Source organism: Thamnophis sirtalis, unplaced genomic scaffold (genome assembly GCF_051295495.1).
Source record: "Thamnophis sirtalis isolate CommonGarterSnake01/CBP01778 unplaced genomic scaffold, rThaSir2_p1.2 scaffold_14, whole genome shotgun sequence".
Classification (NCBI taxonomy): Eukaryota; Metazoa; Chordata; class Lepidosauria; order Squamata; family Natricidae; genus Thamnophis; species Thamnophis sirtalis.
In genome coordinates, this window is record NW_028261394.1 from 41,126,426 (window position 1) to 41,143,433 (window position 17,008).

General features: G+C 42.9%; 1 protein-coding gene across 3 annotated transcripts in view; it reads right to left on the reverse strand.

Moving 5' to 3' along the window:
* Window positions 1-362: 362 nt before the first annotated feature.
* The window catches only part of MYLK3 (myosin light chain kinase 3), a 36,473-nt gene continuing 19,827 nt past the window's right edge, over window positions 363-17,008 (reverse strand). For all 3 annotated transcript variants that reach the window (XM_087729564.1, XM_087729563.1, XM_087729565.1), the window contains exons 4-13: window positions 16,330-16,877; window positions 14,300-14,405; window positions 10,675-10,768; window positions 8,893-9,002; window positions 7,184-7,325; window positions 6,580-6,650; window positions 5,716-5,844; window positions 4,685-4,837; window positions 3,157-3,289; window positions 363-970 (exon numbers count right to left, since the gene is read on the reverse strand). In XM_087729564.1, coding sequence (XP_087585690.1) covers window positions 887-970; window positions 3,157-3,289; window positions 4,685-4,837; window positions 5,716-5,844; window positions 6,580-6,650; window positions 7,184-7,325; window positions 8,893-9,002; window positions 10,675-10,768; window positions 14,300-14,405; window positions 16,330-16,877 — 1,570 coding nt within the window. In that variant the 3' untranslated portion in view covers window positions 363-886. The remainder of the gene's footprint in view (window positions 971-3,156; window positions 3,290-4,684; window positions 4,838-5,715; window positions 5,845-6,579; window positions 6,651-7,183; window positions 7,326-8,892; window positions 9,003-10,674; window positions 10,769-14,299; window positions 14,406-16,329; window positions 16,878-17,008) is intronic.

A 17,008-nucleotide genomic window follows, 5' to 3' on the forward strand; every position in this document is an offset into this window, starting at 1 on the left:
TTTTGCCTTGTCCTGTGTTTGGAAACTGGTTATCTGGCAGCTCTCCAGAAATGATAAGGTTCATATTGATATTCCTCTGAAAGACTGTTAGCCAAGCCTGGCTGACTGTGAATGAAAGCAATTCACAGTCGTGTAAATAAAAGGGGTTTTACCGCAACCAAGAGACTGCTTCATGCTTTTTACGGAAGCCTGGGTCAGAAGAACAACAAATCATTAAATCATTTTTATTTTTATCTCCCATTTCCCACAAAACCCCAAGCTGATATCCTGATGGTGTCCAAAATAGTGGCAAATAATTATGCAGCTCATCTTTTTTAAAAAAAAAAAAGTTTAGGAAAGTAAAGCCAAAGAGAAGCCATAAGTGAGTGTATAAAAGGTAACTAATTTTATTTACTTTTCACATTTCGGTACCTCTCATCTCCCTCCAAAGAGGGACTCTAATCCCAATACAATGTCTTGGCAAATGTGCTTAAAGCTATTGATCACTACCCAAAGTTCTACTTTCAAAGCAAAAATACGGAATTCAGAAAATAACTATCACAACTCTTGCAGAAGCTACATTTTCTGCTTCCACCCATTCTTGAAACCCTAACATTCTTAAAAAATAAGACAGCCAGTCCCCAGCAGAAAAGAAACCATTCCTAACCACTAATGTGTAATTACGGAAATGAAAGTCTAAGAGGTATGATCCAAGCAGTTTTCTTCCCCTCCTCTTGCAAGTGATGGGTTGTAAGACTTACAACCCATTCAGTCAGACCTCCCCTTGGTGCAGGGAGGTCCCAAGGTATCTTCTTAGCCTTGAGGGTGGCAACCTAACCAGACGACTGGATGTACAACTGAGGAAGAGGAGGAAAGAAAACGTGAAACTGGTGGAAATCACTCAATCTCAGTTATCTTCAGCAGCTGGAGACTCCGTTAGGTTAGGGAATCTTCTCAACCTGTTGGCAGCTGTGACCACATGGAAATGCTTCTGTAAAAGAAAGAAATGTGATGAAAAAACAAGATTCTTGCAAGTTTCCTACAGGCTTGGATTGTATCTTTGTTTCCAGTGTTGGCACTAATGAACTACAATGTGATTCTGTGAACGTGAGCTTGGAAAATGTTTATCATGGAAATGTATGCTACTTCCAAAGCAGCTTAATTAAAGATGGTAACAAGTTTAAAACTTAATTAATTAATTAAAGATGGTATCTTCACCAGAACATTCAACATTCGTACAGATTTTTGAGATTCTCCACCAGAATAGAATAGCATAGCATAGAATACAATACGATACAATACATTACAATACAATAGCAGAGTTGGAAGGGACCTTGGAGGTCTTCTAGTCCAACCCCCTGCCTAGGCAGGAAACCCTATACTGTTTTCAGACAAATGGCTATCCAACATCTTAAAGACTTCCAGTGTTGGGGCATTCACAACTTCTGGAGGCAAGTTGTTCCACTGATTAATTGTTCTCACTGTCAGGAAATTCCACCTTAGTTCTAAGTTGCTTTTCTCCTTGATTAGTTTCTACCCATTGCTCCTTGTTCTACCCTCAGATGCCTTGGAGAATAGTTTGACTCCCTCTTCTGTGGCAACCCCTGAGATATTGGAAGACTGCTATCATGTCTCCCCTAGTCCTTCTTTTGATTAAACTAGACATACCCAGTTCCTGCAACCGTTCTTCATATTTTTTAGCTTCCAGTCCCCTAATCATCTTTGTTGCTCTTCTCTGCACTCTTTCTAGAGTCTCCACATCTTTTCTAGATCGTGGTGACCAAAACTGGATGCCGTATTCCAAGCATGGCCTTACATTATAAAGTGGTATCAACACTTCACGGGATCTTGATTCTATCCCTCTGTTTTTACATGCTTCACACTACCTAGGACTTTAGACCAGCTGTCTAGTCATCATGTTCAGTATCTATGGAGATCCTCAGTCATCCAGGTCATGGTTGTCCCAAAGTTGCTTTTTCAAGAGTCAACTGGACTTTCTGGATTTTTCTTTGAAGATGTTTCACTTCTCATCCAAGAAGCTTTTTCAGAGCTGAAGAATGGATGAGAAGCGAAACATCTTCGAAGAAAAACCAGGAAGTCCAGTTGACTCGTGAAAAAGCACCTTTGGGACAATCATGTTTAATATGTATCTTCCGCTAGATCAAGTCATCTGTTGCTTAAAATTAGCTTGCCGGTAGATAAAACAGTTCGGATATACAAAGCATTGATGTAATTAAGAGAAAAAGAGGCATAATTGTGTCCACGTCGGGCTTCGCTACAGAGATATTGTCACGAATGACGGTAAACACACATGTTCCAGGATAATGTTGCTGGATCCAAGTCCATCCAGCATGGAGATGAATAGTTGTCTGCTACATCAATTCATCTCGGCTGCCTGCCTTTTATCCTCAGAGTGTGGGTTGGGCTTCACTAGCAGCGTTGGCTCTTCCCTCCCAAGGACTGGCCCATGGATTTCCACTGCCCTCCTCTCCTCTGCCTTCTGTACATCACTGCATCAGGCACTGGATTCAGCTGTTCCTCCTCTTCCTCATCAGCCACCTCCAGTCATGGGCGCTGTTGACTCTCCATATGAGGGCTGAAGGATGGCCCAGTCTCCACCTCTCTCTCTGTCTCTGTCTCTCTCTGTGTGTGTCTCTGTCTCTCTCTCTGTGTGTGTCTCTGTCTCTCTCTCTCTCTCTGTCTCTGTCTGTCTGTCTGTCTCTCTCCTCCATTCCCTCTTCCCTCTTGGAGGTCTAAGGTTGCCTTGATGCCTCCTCCTCCTCTGATTTGGCTGCTGGAGGCGCCAACAGGAGGAGAGCCTTCTCTGTGGCTGCTCCGACCCTTTGGAACGAGCTACCCCCAGAAATCCGGACCTTGCCCACTCTCATGGTCTTCAGAAAAGCTGTGAAAACCTGGCTATTCCGGCAGGCCTGGGGCTGTTGACCTCATTTTTGAGGTCCAGCCCCGATCGTAACGAATGTATGTGTGTTGTTTTTAACATGTTTTTATTGTCATTTTTTTCATTATTATTATTATTATTCTTTCTTCAATGTAAGCCGTCCGGAGTCCTCCGGGATTGGGCGGCCTATAAATCGATTTAATAAATAAACAAATAAATAAACAGGCCACAACAGCAATAGGGAGCTCAGAAAAAAAGGGGAGCAGTGTGGCATTTACCTTCCACTTCTTCTGGGCCACGTATCTCTGTAGAAGCATCTGAGACTTCAAGCGAACTTTCGATCTCTTCGCCTTGGCAGACAGGTTGGTCAGCCACTCGTGTTTCAAGCAGTTGGCGGCACTTATTCTGCCACTGGGATGTCAGGATCAGAGAAAGGGAGAAAAAAAGCATTTGTGAAGGGACAGGTTGCAGTGCAGAGCATGCCGGTAGACCTACAGGTAGTCTTCGGCTTAACGACGGTCCATTTAGCGACCAAAGTTATAACGGCATGGTAAAAAAAGTGGGCTTGTGGCTGTTTCTCACACGATTGGTGCAGCCCAGACCTGGTGTTCTGCCGGTTCGTCCGAACCGATAGCGGAAATTGCAGGTGGCCTCGCCCACCCGACTCTACGGCATCCAATTTAGGCCAGGTTTTTTTTAAGGCAGAGTGCATGCACGGACTCACATGCGCTCACATTTGCGAACCCGTAGGGAAGTGAGTACCACCCCTGGTGCAGCTTCCCTGTGGTCATGTGACTGACATTCAGACCCTTGGCAACTGGCATGTATTTATGACTGTTGCAGTCACGGTGTCCCAGATTGCACGACTTTTGTGAATCTTCCGGCAAGCAAAGTCAACGGGGAAGCCAAGTTCAATCAACCATGATACTAACTTAACAATTGCGAATACACTGACGGAACTGCGGTGAGAAAGGTTGTAAAACGGGGCAAAACTCACTTAACAACTGTCTTGCTTAGACCCAGAAAATGTTGGGCCCAATTATGATCCTAACCTGAGTCCAGAATGCAGCCGCGCGAGTGATTGTGGGTGCACCTCGTTTCACCCACATAACACCTATCCTCCGCGAGCTGCACTGGCTACCTGTCGATCTCCGGATACGCTTCAAGGTGCTACTTGTCACTCACAAAGCCCTCCATGGTAGTGGATCTGGGTACTTGAGAGACCGCCTGCTGCCAATTACCTCCACACGACCTATCAGATCTCACCGATTGGGCCTCCTCCGAGTTCCATCTGCAGGTCAATGCCGACTGGTGACCACGCGGAGGAGAGCCTTCTCGGTGGCAGCTCCGACCCTATGGAACGATCTCCCCGTGGAGATTCATACCCTCACCACCCTCCAGACCTTCCGCACAGCCCTCAGAATCTGGCTATCCCGTCAGGCCTGGGGCTAAGATTGTAACCCACCCGAATGGTATGAATGTTGTGCTTTTAATTATGTTTTGTCGTACATGTAAAAGTTTGTTTTTCCCCTCTTCCCTTTTGGATTGTGAGCTGCCCTGAGTCCCCCCAGGGAAAAGGGCAGCATACAAATAAACTTCTGAATCTGAATCTGAATCTGACTTCCTGTATAGGCATTTACGTTAGTCTGATCCGTACATCTTAAGCCACAATATATAGAATAAGCATGATGGATTGGGTGCAGGCAACTCAATTCATTCCACAACAAGGCAGGATATGCGTGTAGGGGAGAGACCTGGGAAGGCCTGGAATGAGAGCTGGGATAAGACCCCAGAGCAAGTTAACACCTTTTTTCCTTTATTAGAAGTCTGGAAACAAAGTCTTTGGCCTCTTCCGACACCTGTTCAAATGCTTCTCCATCAAAATCCCAGTTGCAGTTGATTATGTAATTCATGGTCTCTGCGTCAGTCTCCCCAAGGAAAGGCGACAAGCCGCTGACCCTAAGAAGAGAAAGGAGATATTGCTTGGAGATGCTTGAGGTGTTGCGCATAATCCACAGTTTGGAGGAGGACAGAGCTCCAACTGTTTGGGGAAAGGGCCAAAATGTGTTGTGGCCAGCAGAGCAGGCAGTAGAATCAGACAGTGAGGAGGTTGGGGAGGAGCATGGATCAGTCCTGGAGGCTGGGGAAGGCTCGGACGAGGGCTCTGCATCGGAGGCAGAGACAAAGCCAAGGCTATCTGCCAGTTCTCAGCTGCCTTCAGAGCTAGACAGCAGTGAGGCAGAAGAGCAGCTGGAGCCTGTTTCCAGTGTGTGCATGCGCAGAGCTGCCAGAAGAAAAGAATAGCTCAGAAATCAGGGTTGACTTGGCAGTAAAGTCACAGGTGATGCCAGCCACATGACCACGGAGACGTCTTCGGACAGCGCTGGCTCTTCAGCTTTGAAACGGAGATGAGCACCGCCCCCTATGACATCTCCGTGGTCATGTGGCCAGTATGACTAAATGCTGAAGGCGCACGGAACACTTACCTTCCCACCAAAGGTGGTTCCTATTTTTCTATTTGCATTTTTTACGTCCTTTCGAACTGCTAGGTCGGCAGAAGCTGGGAGAAGTAACAGGAGCTCACTCTGTTACATGGCGCTAGGGGTTCGAACCGCCGAACTGCTGACCTTTCTGATCAACCAGCCCAGTGTCTTAGCCACTGAGCCATCGCGCCCACTATGTCATAAAGGGAACCAAAACAACAACTACTTGAAAGGTCCAGCCATCTCTTGCAAGTCTGGCTCTCTCCAATGTTTCATCCTGGTCTTCCCTACTGTCCAGTCGTTGAGAATGCCCCCCTTTCCTTCCTTTAAAAAAAAAAAGCAGGGTTTACTCACAGCATGTATGCTATGATGCCTACGCTCCACATGTCCGTTGGGAAGGACACAAAATCATAGTTGACGACTTCGGGAGCCAAAAATTCGGGCGTGCCAAAATTGACTTTCAGCTTCTCACGAGGCTTGTACCTTTAGCAAAGATGAGAAAGGGAGACAGACAGTTGGTGAGCGCAGAGAGGTGGGGGATAGGCAAATGAGTTTATAGTGATAGAGGAATTGGGGCGCAAAGATATTGTGATCGCTGTCACGTTCTAGCAAGAAGGCCTTTTTTATTTTTATTTTATCAATTTCATATATACATTCATAATTATATGGTCTCATAACTGTTATTAATAATATGTATTTATAACAATTTTTCCCTACAGTTGACAATATACTTGAAGATTGCTTTCTTACCATCCCATAGATCCATCTTATCTTACAACGGTCCTACTTCTTCTTCCCTCCCTCCCTCTTTCCTTCCCTCGTTTCTTCTCCTCTGCTCTCCTTCCTTCCCTCCTTCTTTCCCTCCCTCCTTCCCCCTTCCCTCCTTCTCTCCTTCCCTCCTTCCTTCCCTCCTTCCTTCCTTCCCTCTTTTCTTCCTTCCTTCTCTCCTTCCTTTCCCCCTTCCTTTCCTCCTTCCTTCCCCCCTTCCTTCTCTCCTACATTCCCTCCTTCCTTCCCTCCTTTCTTCTCTCCTTCTCTCCTTCCTTCCCTCCTAGCAAGAAGTCCTTTTGAGTGAAAGCTCGGTCCCCATGGCAACGGGGTGGCATTTTAGTGAACTTCCAGGCGAGATCACCAAATATTTGCCGTCTACAAGGGAGGAGATGCCGAAGGAATAAAGAAAACATCAACAAAGCGTAAAGAGGAGCGGGGGAGACTTACCTCCTTGCGAGTCCGAAATCAATTATTTTGATCTGGTTCCCACTGTAGCTCACACAGAGGATATTCTCGGGCTACAAAAGAAGACAGCGGACAAGCTTAAAGCTTAATCTTTAGAGTCCTTTTCCAGAATTCATGTATACGGGTAGTAGATTCCAGGGGTGGGATTTAAAAATTTTAGCAACTGGTTGTCTGCCCGGTTGTTTGGTGGGCGTGGCCCACTCGGCCTACTGCACCAGGAGGGAGGGCCATTTCCGCCCTCCCCAGGTTCCAGCGGCTTTCCTTGAGCCTCCAGGAGAGCAAAAACGGCCTCCCCCTGGTTCCAGAGGCCCTCCAGAGGCCTGAAATGGGCCCATTTCCGGAATTCCGGAACTTCCGAGAGGCCCATTGTTTTGCCTTCCCAGAGCCTCCACACAGGCCCTGCACTTAACAGGCATTCAAAACGGGCTGCTGGGAGATTCCTGGGAGGGGAGGGGTGGGATGGGCGGGGCCAGCCAGTCCTTGCACCTAACCGGTTCGGCGAACGAGATGTAAATTTAGCATCCGGTTTGCCCGAACCAATCCGAATCGGCTGAATCCCACCCCCCCTAGTAGGTTCCAAACTTACCTTCAGATCAAGATGAAGGATGTACTGTTGATGCAGGTAGTAGATTCCTTCGCAAATTTGTTTGGTAAATAAGATAGCATCCAACTCGGTAAGATTGTAGTTTTCATCTACGATCCGCTCAAAGAGTTCCCCACCATCGACACTGGTGGAACAAGACAAGGACAGTTATTACGGAGGTGGGACAACTACGTATCTCCCCTCTCTCCGCCGCCACCCCCCCCCAAAAATAACCCTTGGAAGTGGCAACCCTTCCCACACCCCATGTCATACATAGGCACTGATGTTTGATTTTTAATTGTGATAGAAGGAGGACTTCCATCCATGCATGTTGCAGCATCCCCATGGTCACATGATGAAAATCGGATGCTTGGCAACTGGCATGTACTTATGACGGTTGCAGTGTGCTGGGGTCGTCACGTCATCTCCTTTGCCACCTTCTGACAAGCAAAGTTCACGGGGAAGCCAGATTCCCTGAACAAATGTGTTACTAATTGAACCACTGCAATTATCCGCTTATTAACTCTAGCAAGTAAGGATGTAAAATGGGTGAAAAATTAACGTCTGTCCCACTTTGCAACAGAAATTTGGGGCTCCGTTGTAGTCATAAGTCAAGGACCCATCTGCGTTAGAGGTCCAAAACCTTCCAAATGTGTCTGTCTGCTCTTTTTTTTAAAAAAAAAATGGCTTTGAAAAATCATCATACGTATATAATCTTTTTTTTTCAATTTAAATACTTTTTTATTTTCCATTTTCATAACATACAATCACATGTATACTATTACATAGCCAGTATCCTATTGTATTAAGGAATAATTACATCAGTTCCTCTTGCCATCAATGCCCAGAAAGATAAAAACCCATTATTAGCTCTTCTGCTCTCCATACACCTCTTTCTTCTGCCTCTCTCCTACCTCCTTTCTTCCCTTCATCATCCTTTTCTACTCTACTTCCCCTTCCTTTCTCCTTCTCCTCTCTCTACAGTCCACTCCTCATTATCCTCCTTATCTTCCCCTCCTTACCCTCTCTCCTATCCCTCTCTTCCTATCTTTCTTCTCTCCTCTGTTTCCCACTCTTCCTCTCATTCACTTGGTGTATTTCAGCTTCTGAGCAAACTCCATTCTATGTTGATGGTATTTATGCTTCCATATCAATATACTTAACATATCTTAGTTTTAAAGAAAAAATAAGAGAAGACAGTATACATGTGCAATCATATTACATTAAAATCTAACACCTGTCATCAAGCCTAATATTCATCCCTCCTCCCCCCCAGCCCCCCCCCCCAGCCTTCCCTCCCTCGACTTCCCAGAACCCATACACGGTATAAATCTTTAACAAAAACAGTCTAAAATATATTGGAAAAAAGAATAGAAAATTGATAACATCTTTACATTGAACTTAGCTCCTCCTTGCTAGGCTAACTTTAAACAATTTATATCATTCCTGATCTTAATCATAAGCTATCTGGAATTTCTTAGTCCCATATTTATTTTGTATATAATCGATCCATTTTTTCCAGTCTCGTTTATATCTCTCGTTTGAGTGGTCCTTAAGATAGGGAGATATTTTAGCCACATACGTATATAATCTTATAATCCTGTCTTGTGTTAGGAAACGTCCCATCATCCCAGCTACTTCTACCCAAATGGTTCACGTATCCCGGTCTCTGAGAGATCTCAAAAATGCTTCAAAGGTGTTTTGCAACTCACTATTCCATAATTAAGGTGAGGTTGTTCTTGCTCTCAAAAGCGTCATAGAGTTGAATGAGATTGACGTGACTTAACTGGTTCATTATATTTATCTCATTCTTCACTTCTTCCTGAAACATGAGTAACGAAATAGGTCGTTAGCAATACCAGAGAGCAGGAAAGTAGACATCCGAGCTCCTAATCCAACACCTTAACCCCATGAGGGCGAACCTGTGGCACGCATGACACAGGAACACGAGCCGTCGCCCAGCTCAGATCCACCACACATCTGCATGTGCCTCTCGCTAGACAGCTAATTTTTGTGTCTCTGCCACACATGCAGGAAACATGCACGCATGCACGGGGGGCATGTGCATGTGAGGGGGGGTGAGAGGAAGCACGGAAGGCACACCTGCGGCCCAATTTTGGTCCCAGGAGACTTCAGGGAAGCCTCCTAGGCTCAAATCGGGGTGCGGGCGGGTCGCACGCATACACGGGGGGGAGTGTGAGGTAGTCGTGCGCATACGCAGGGAAAGAGGGCAGGAGAGGGGTCATGCGTGCAGGAAGCATCGCATTATGGGTGTTTCGGCACGTGAGGAGAAAAAGGTTAGCCACCAGAGCCTTAACCCGTGGACTACTACAAGATGGTTTTTATATCTAGCTACGTCCTTATGGAAGATCTTGCTTTACAGAGAAAACACTGACCAGGGTGAATAAAAATAAATGATTTAAAAATTTTTTAAATAATTTTAAAAAGAAATAAAAAAAATTGGATTGTTTTGAGATTGAGATTTATTAGATTTATATGCCGCCCTTCTCCCAAGGACTCAGGTTTGATTTTAGTTAGATTTTTTTTAAATTTTTATCAAATTTGTTTTAATAAAATGCTTTTGGAGTAAAAAAAAAATCTATCTTAAGAGTTTTCTCTTTAAGATACGTTAATAATTTAGTTTATTCAGCACGAAATTGAGCTTAGTTAGAGAGCATGAGGCTGTATATTCTGCAAGATTTTCATTTTTGGTAAACTCATTTGATGAATCCAAGCTCTGTAAACTGAGATTACAGGCACTGTATTGATGCATTCCCACAATTTCACGGCAGAGATGACAGTCCGTCTTTAAAAATTATGATTTAAATCGAGTCGAAATAATAGAATAGAATAGAATAGAATAGAATAGAATAGAATAAGCCAGCCTGGCCTGAACAAAACAAATCAAATTATTGATTACTGTTAATTTTAATTTTAATTATTATTTTTTTAAAGTGTCATTGTCAATTTTAATTGGGTTTGGGATATCCTGTTTAATTTCTTCTGAACTTTTGTATTATATGTTTCTTTTTAACGTTGTACGCCGCCCTGAGTCCTTGGGAGAAGGGCGGCATATAAATCGAATAAACCTAAACCTAATAGAATAGAATAGAATAGAATAGAATAGAATAGAATAGAATAGAATAGAATAGAAAAGTTGGAAGGAACCTTGGAGGTCTTCTAGTCCAACTCTCTGCTTAGGCAGGAAACTCTACACCACTTCAGACAAATGGTTATCCAACATCTTCTTAAAAGCGTCCAGTGTTGGAGCATTCACAACTTCTGGAGGCAAGTTGTTCCATTGATTAATTGTTCTGATATGATTTAAATCAAGCCTTTCTACCAGATAGATTAAATCATGATTTAAATCATCACTTAAATTGACTTGACTTAACTCAAAGCCACCCGAACACTGACGGAAATAAAGCGATCTCTTAATCTGGTCTTTTGCTTGCTTTTTAAATTTTTTTTAAGAGCCCCCCCCCCCCTCTTACCCTTTCTTTTGCTAATTTCACTTTGATGATCTTGGCGGCCAGGCAGAGTCCCGTGGACTTTTCGGTACACTTGTGAACTTGACCAAAACGGCCCCTGTTGAAAGATGGAGAACACACAAAGCGATGAAACCCACAAGGAAAACAACTTGGGGAGGGCGGGGAGGGGGGGGGACAACACACAGCCGACGCCTCCAGAGACCAACTATTCTTATCGTCAATTAAAAATAACCTAGTACAAAGGGAACAGAATCAAGAGGTCAGGAGTCGAAAGCTCTTCTTTCTCCCAGCTTAGGAAGGATTAAGCCTGATCTTTCCAGACAGTTGTTTAGTGCTTATGTTAAAAATCTTACTCCCCGGTTATATTCTTTCATTGTGGAGCAAAATATGACAACCTGGAGGCGGCCTGTAATTGTATATGCTTTGCCAGTTGTATTTGAGCTATGAATAAGCCCCCCAAAAAAGAATAATATTTTTTTTTATTAATTTTCTATCAGTTACACTAAAGGTAAAGGTTCCCCTCACACATATGTACTAGACGTCCCCGACTCTAGGGGGCAGTGCTCATCTCTGTTTCAAAGCCGAAGAGCCAGCGCTGTTCGAAGACGTCTCCGTGGTCATGTGGCCGGCATGACTAAACTCCAAAGGCACACGGAACGCTGTTACCTTCCCACCAAAGGTGTCTCCTATTTTTCTACTTGCATTTTTACATGCTTTCGGACTGCTAGGCTGGCAGGAGCTGGGTCAAGTAATGGGAGCTCACTCCGTTATGCAGTGATTCGAACCGCCGAACTGCCGACCCTTCTGATCGACAAGCTTAGCGTCTTAGCCACTGAGCCACTGTGTGCCCCTGTTACTATCATTACGTATATCTAAATTGACTCAGACAATTCACTGTTTATTAAGCACTTATATATGTTAAACAAAAATGTATAAATAAAATTATTATTTTTTTAAAAAAGATATCCCCGAATATAGCCCCAATAAGAAATATTAAGAGAGGGTGTAGGAGTAGGGGAGAGGTAAGGGAAGAAGGAAGGGGAAGGAGAGGAGGAAGGAAGGAAGTAGAGAAGGAAGGAAGGGAGGGAGAAAAGAAAGGGAAAATAAGGTAGTGTTACAACCAGGGATGGTAAACAAAGCAACCCAAACTGTATATTATAACCTTTTAAATGGAATAACAAAAGTATAAGAAAGGCAAAGAAAAAGAATAACCATGTGAATGCATATCTATGATTGTATGTAAGAGAATAAACGATAATAAAGCATAATATAGGTAACAATATTTTGTTATAAATAGCTAAGTATAAATAAATATAGAATAGCACATAAAAATGGATAACGAATAAGGGGACCATGAATGCAAGATAGAAATGTATAGAAGGGAAAACACTAACTGTAAAGAAACCGATACGGAACTGCTGTAAGATATATGATGGAACCTCTTGTTCCTATGTTGTTTTAAGTCATGTGTTTTTTTTTGTTGATGTGTTGATGTGTTTAAAATTAAAAATTAAAAAAAGAAAGAAATATTAAGGCCACAAATGTATACAAGTGGCTACTTTCCTAAGGTCAAAAAAATGGAAAGCCAGTAGTGGCAATCCTTTTTTTTTTTTAAACAAGGAAGTGTGTTGTGAGATTGCCAAAGAGAAATTTGTGACATTAATCTTCCATCCATTAGAAGCAAACTATGCCAGCGCAGATGGCATCTCTCTCTTCTCTGGGCTACCCAAGAAAGTGTCGTGAGATCAAAGCAAATTTGCCTCCTGAACTTTCCTTCCAGCATCAGGTTTCTACCAACCTTCCAGTACACATTGGCAAAGTTGTTTTGCCAAGGAGGTTTCAACACACAGCAAGATCCCTTGGGGTGTGGAATGGACAACTGCAAAGGTTTCATCCCAACCTCTACAACTTCATGCCTTCAGAATGAGCAAGACTTTCGCCCAACCAATATGGGCCGAGTTGGTGCAATAGGCATAGTTTAGTGGTTGGAAAAGAGATTTTTCAGATCTGGCACAATGCCTTAAGGCGCTTACACTAACAAAAAGAAAAGTTGGATTTGCTATGCAATAGCTCCTGTTAAGCCCTGTTTAGCAAATTTAAGTAGCCTATGTTGACCTTTAACTAGGTTTAGCAACTTACAATTGCTAGAACTTTCACTGGCCTGGTTGAGTATGTTATTTACGCACTTCCTTTGAAATAATTATTATATTCAATGCAATACAATACAATACAATACAATACAATACAATACAATACAATACAATACAATACAATACAATACAATAGCAGAGTTGGAAGGGACCTTGAAGGTCTTCTAGTCCAACCCCCTGCCTAGGCAGGAAACCCTATACCGTTTCAGACAAATGGCTATCCAACATCTTCTTAAAGACTTCCAGTGTTGGGGCATTCACAACTTCTGGAGGCAAGCTGTTGCACTGATTAGTTGTTCTAACTGTCAGGAAATTTCTCTTCAGTTCTAAGTTGCTTCTCTCCTTGATTAGTTTCCACCCATTGCTTCTTGTTCTACCCTCAGGTGCCTTGGAAAATAGTTTGACTCCCTCTTCTTTGTGGCAACCCTTGAGATATTGGAAGACTGCTATCATGTCTCCCCTGGTCCTTCTTTTCATTAAACTAGACCTACCCAGTTCCTGCAACCGTTCTTCACATGTTTTAGTGTCCAGTCCCCTAATCATCTTTGTTGCTCTTCTCTGCACTCTTTCTAGAGTCTCCACATCTTTTCTACATTGTGATGACCAAAACTGAATGCAGGATTCCAAGTGTGGCCTTACCAAGGCATTATAAAGTGGTATTAACACTTCACATGATCTTGATTCTATGAACATGGGTGCTGTGATTGTCATTGAACTAGCTAAAGCAGTGGGTCTTAACTTTCCTAATGCCACAACCTTTTAATACAGTTCCTCATGTTGTGGGGACCCCCAACCATAAAATTATTTTGTTTGAAAATATATGTTTTTCAATGGTCTTAGGTGACCCCTGTAAAAGGGTCATTCGACCCCCAAAGGGGTCCCGACCCACTGGTTGAGAACCACTGAGCTAAAGGTAAAAGGTAAATGTTCCCCTCGCACATATGTGCTAGTCGTTCCTGACTCTAGGGGGCGGTGCTCATCTCCATTTCAAAGCCGAAGAGCCAGCGCTGTCCAAAGACGTCTCCATGGTTATGTGGCTGGCATGACTCAACACTGAAGGTGCACGGAACACTGTTACCTTCCCACCAAAGGTGGTCCCTATTTTTCTACTTGCATTTTTTAATGTGCTTTCGAACTGCTAAGTTGGCAGAAGCTGGGACAAGTAACAGGAGCTCACTCCGTTACATGGAGCTAGGGATTCGAACAGCTGAACTGCCAACATTTCTGATTGACAAGCTCAGCCTCTTAGCCACTGAGTTACCACGTCCCTGTACCAAGTCCATTGAACTAGCTAACCAAGAGCAAAAACAGTCCCTGCAAATTAACAGTGTGAGGACAACACTGAATTTGTGACTGTCTTACAGCAGACTTTAAAAATAAACCACCTCTTCCAAATAGCATTCATATTTATACAACTGGAGGATTAAGAAATTATTTCCAAGGTAATTGCTTCACGATCACGCTGTACTGAAACTCACCCTCCCAGGACTTCATCATGGCTTACAGTGTACAAAGCGGTTAACTCGGTTTGTTTGATGCTCACAATGCGATGCTCGAAAGGAGCTGGAGGAGGAGGACTGTCGTCTGAGGAAGAAACAGAGGAACATAGCTTTGATGCTTCTTGCAACAAACAGTTGAACATCACTTTGACATCTTTCATCGGCCTCTTTCACTAGCACTGATGATGTTACCTAGTTTGGGTAATGAAACATCTGCAAGGAAATGAGCAAGCTCAGAGGACACCAAGGACCCCTCATTTCAACCCTGAGCTACAAATAATCTCTTTTATTGGTGCTCCTTCCTTCCTTCCTTCCTTCCTTCCTTCCTTCCTTCCTTCCTTCCTTCCTGTCTTTCTCCAGATGAAGTAAGTAGATCAGAGACTATCCACAGCTCAAGATGTTTCCAATGATGTAGGTAGAAGGGAAGAAAATGATAGGCATAACTCTTTGGAGATTCATGCAAACTTATAGCCATATGGTGCTTTTATCTTTCATTTTGCAAATGTTGATAGCTTATTATTAATCAAACTATTTCAGGCACTGGAAGAGGTACAGAAAGTTCTGAGTATTTCATTTACATAGACAATTGGTCTCAAACATCACAAGAAGTTGTGATTTTTAAAAACAACAACAACAACAACTAGTTATTTGAATATTTGAAAACTCGGTTCACTTATAACAAAGATGCTATAAATAATAAATTTACAGTTCTCATTTGCAGATATGTCCTTTGCATTAAACTAAACCATCATACTACACTAAACCAAAATACAACCACATCATTATTTAATGCAAAGCTGTTGTTGTTGTTGTTGTTGTTCTTCTTCTTCTTCTTCTTCTTCTTCTTCTTCTTCTTCTTCTTCTTCTTCTTCTTCTTCTTCTTCCTTCTTCTTCTTCTTCTTTCTTCTTTCTTCTTTTTCTTTCTTCTTCTTCTTCTTCTTCTTCTTCTTCTTCTTCTTCTTCTTCTTCTTCTTCTTCCCTCTCCCTCTCCTCTTTCTCCTTCCTTCCCCTCTCTTTCTCCTTCTCCTTCTCCTCCTACTCCTTCTTCTTCATCTTGCGCCAACGTCCAATGACGGATATAGCACAAGAAGAAGAAGAACTTTGCATTAAATAATAACGTGGCTTTATTTTGGTTTAGTTATATTGTGCAAACATGGCAAGAGGGTTAGAAAACAAACTAAATAACCCCTAGTTAACTATAATAATAATAATAAAGATATGTTAGACAGAGGAAATGTTAGATGTCCTACTAATTGACTTTTTTTTCCTTAGAATATGTTATAAAGATATAAAGATATGGCAGATTGAAGCTGGGGGAAGGGGAAAAAATGCCAGCAGGTGGCTGCGTTCTTGAAATCTTAACTAAATGAAAATGGTGGTATGGTGATAGTAAAATATATAAATTTTTAACATATACAATTTAAACTGAATGGAATATATGTGATTGTGGATAGAACACACGAAATATACTTGTGACCAATGAATACGCTTTCTACAAGATGTAATGAAAGATGATGCTTTTCTTTTTGTGTTTTTTTCTGTAATAAAACCAATAAAAAAAATTTATATAAAAAAAAGAAAACAAACTAGGGCTTACTATATATAAATTCAAGCCTCACATCAAGGAGATAATTTTCTAAACTAGCTTTTGCCTCAGTGTGCTTTTCTCTTCCATTTTCTGGAGGACATTCAGTCCTACTTTATCATGGTCTTCTCCAAACACAACTTCACCCATTCACCAGCTGTGATGATCTCCTCTGCAACTTAACCTACCATCAAATCATAGGAGCTGGAGAGGGCTCTATAGGCCACGGGTCTCCAACTTTGGCAACTCAGCAGCTGACCGAGGAATTCTGGGAGTTGAAGTTCATAGGTCTTAAAGTTGCCAAGGTGGGAGACCCCTGCTCTGGGTCATATGGTCCGCTCCTGTTCTGTATGCAAGATTTTGGATTTGTAAGCAGATGCACCCCAAGAGAGAATGTGCAACTGATCCAAAAACGGCTACTTACCAAGGACCATCTCTTCTGCTTTGGTGGCTCCTACGAATGGAGCGACCTCTGAAACTTTCTCTGCTCCCTGTCTGGATCTGCTTTCTCGTCTCACTAAAGAAACTCTCCGTGATTCCACAGTTTCTGGTTTGACGTCTTTGATGGTCTTTGCCATCTCCTTGGGACTTTTTCCTGAAGCTCCCAGGTCTTCAACAAAGTCTTTTGGGGTGGAACCTGGACACAAGAGGGTCTTGCATTGACTTTCTCCTTTGTCTTCAGCCTTGGGAAGTGGTGCTGGTGAAGGAGGACCTGAGAGTTTAGGAATCTGCTCGCTCCTCTTATTGGGAGAATGGGTTCCTTTCAGTTCTTCTGGCGGCTCAGTCCTGCTGTCCTTTGAGGGCTCCTTGGCTTTAGGAGGTTCCTGCAACTGCTTACTTCCTTCACCTGTTGGCTGCAGAGAGAATGGAGCCAACCCACCAGCACGTCCACCTGCAGAGCTACCAACACTTCCTTCTTTGTTTCTCAAAGTCTTGTCTGGAGCATCATTCATCTGTGCAATGACTGAAGGCCTGCAAAGAAATCAAGTTTAGATCTTTCCTTCTGGCTTTTGAATTTAATTTAACCAAGATTTTTACCCAGTTGCTTCAGGAAGGCATGGGCTCAATTGAAGAGCTTTTCTTCAATTGGTAGGCTTCAAAAG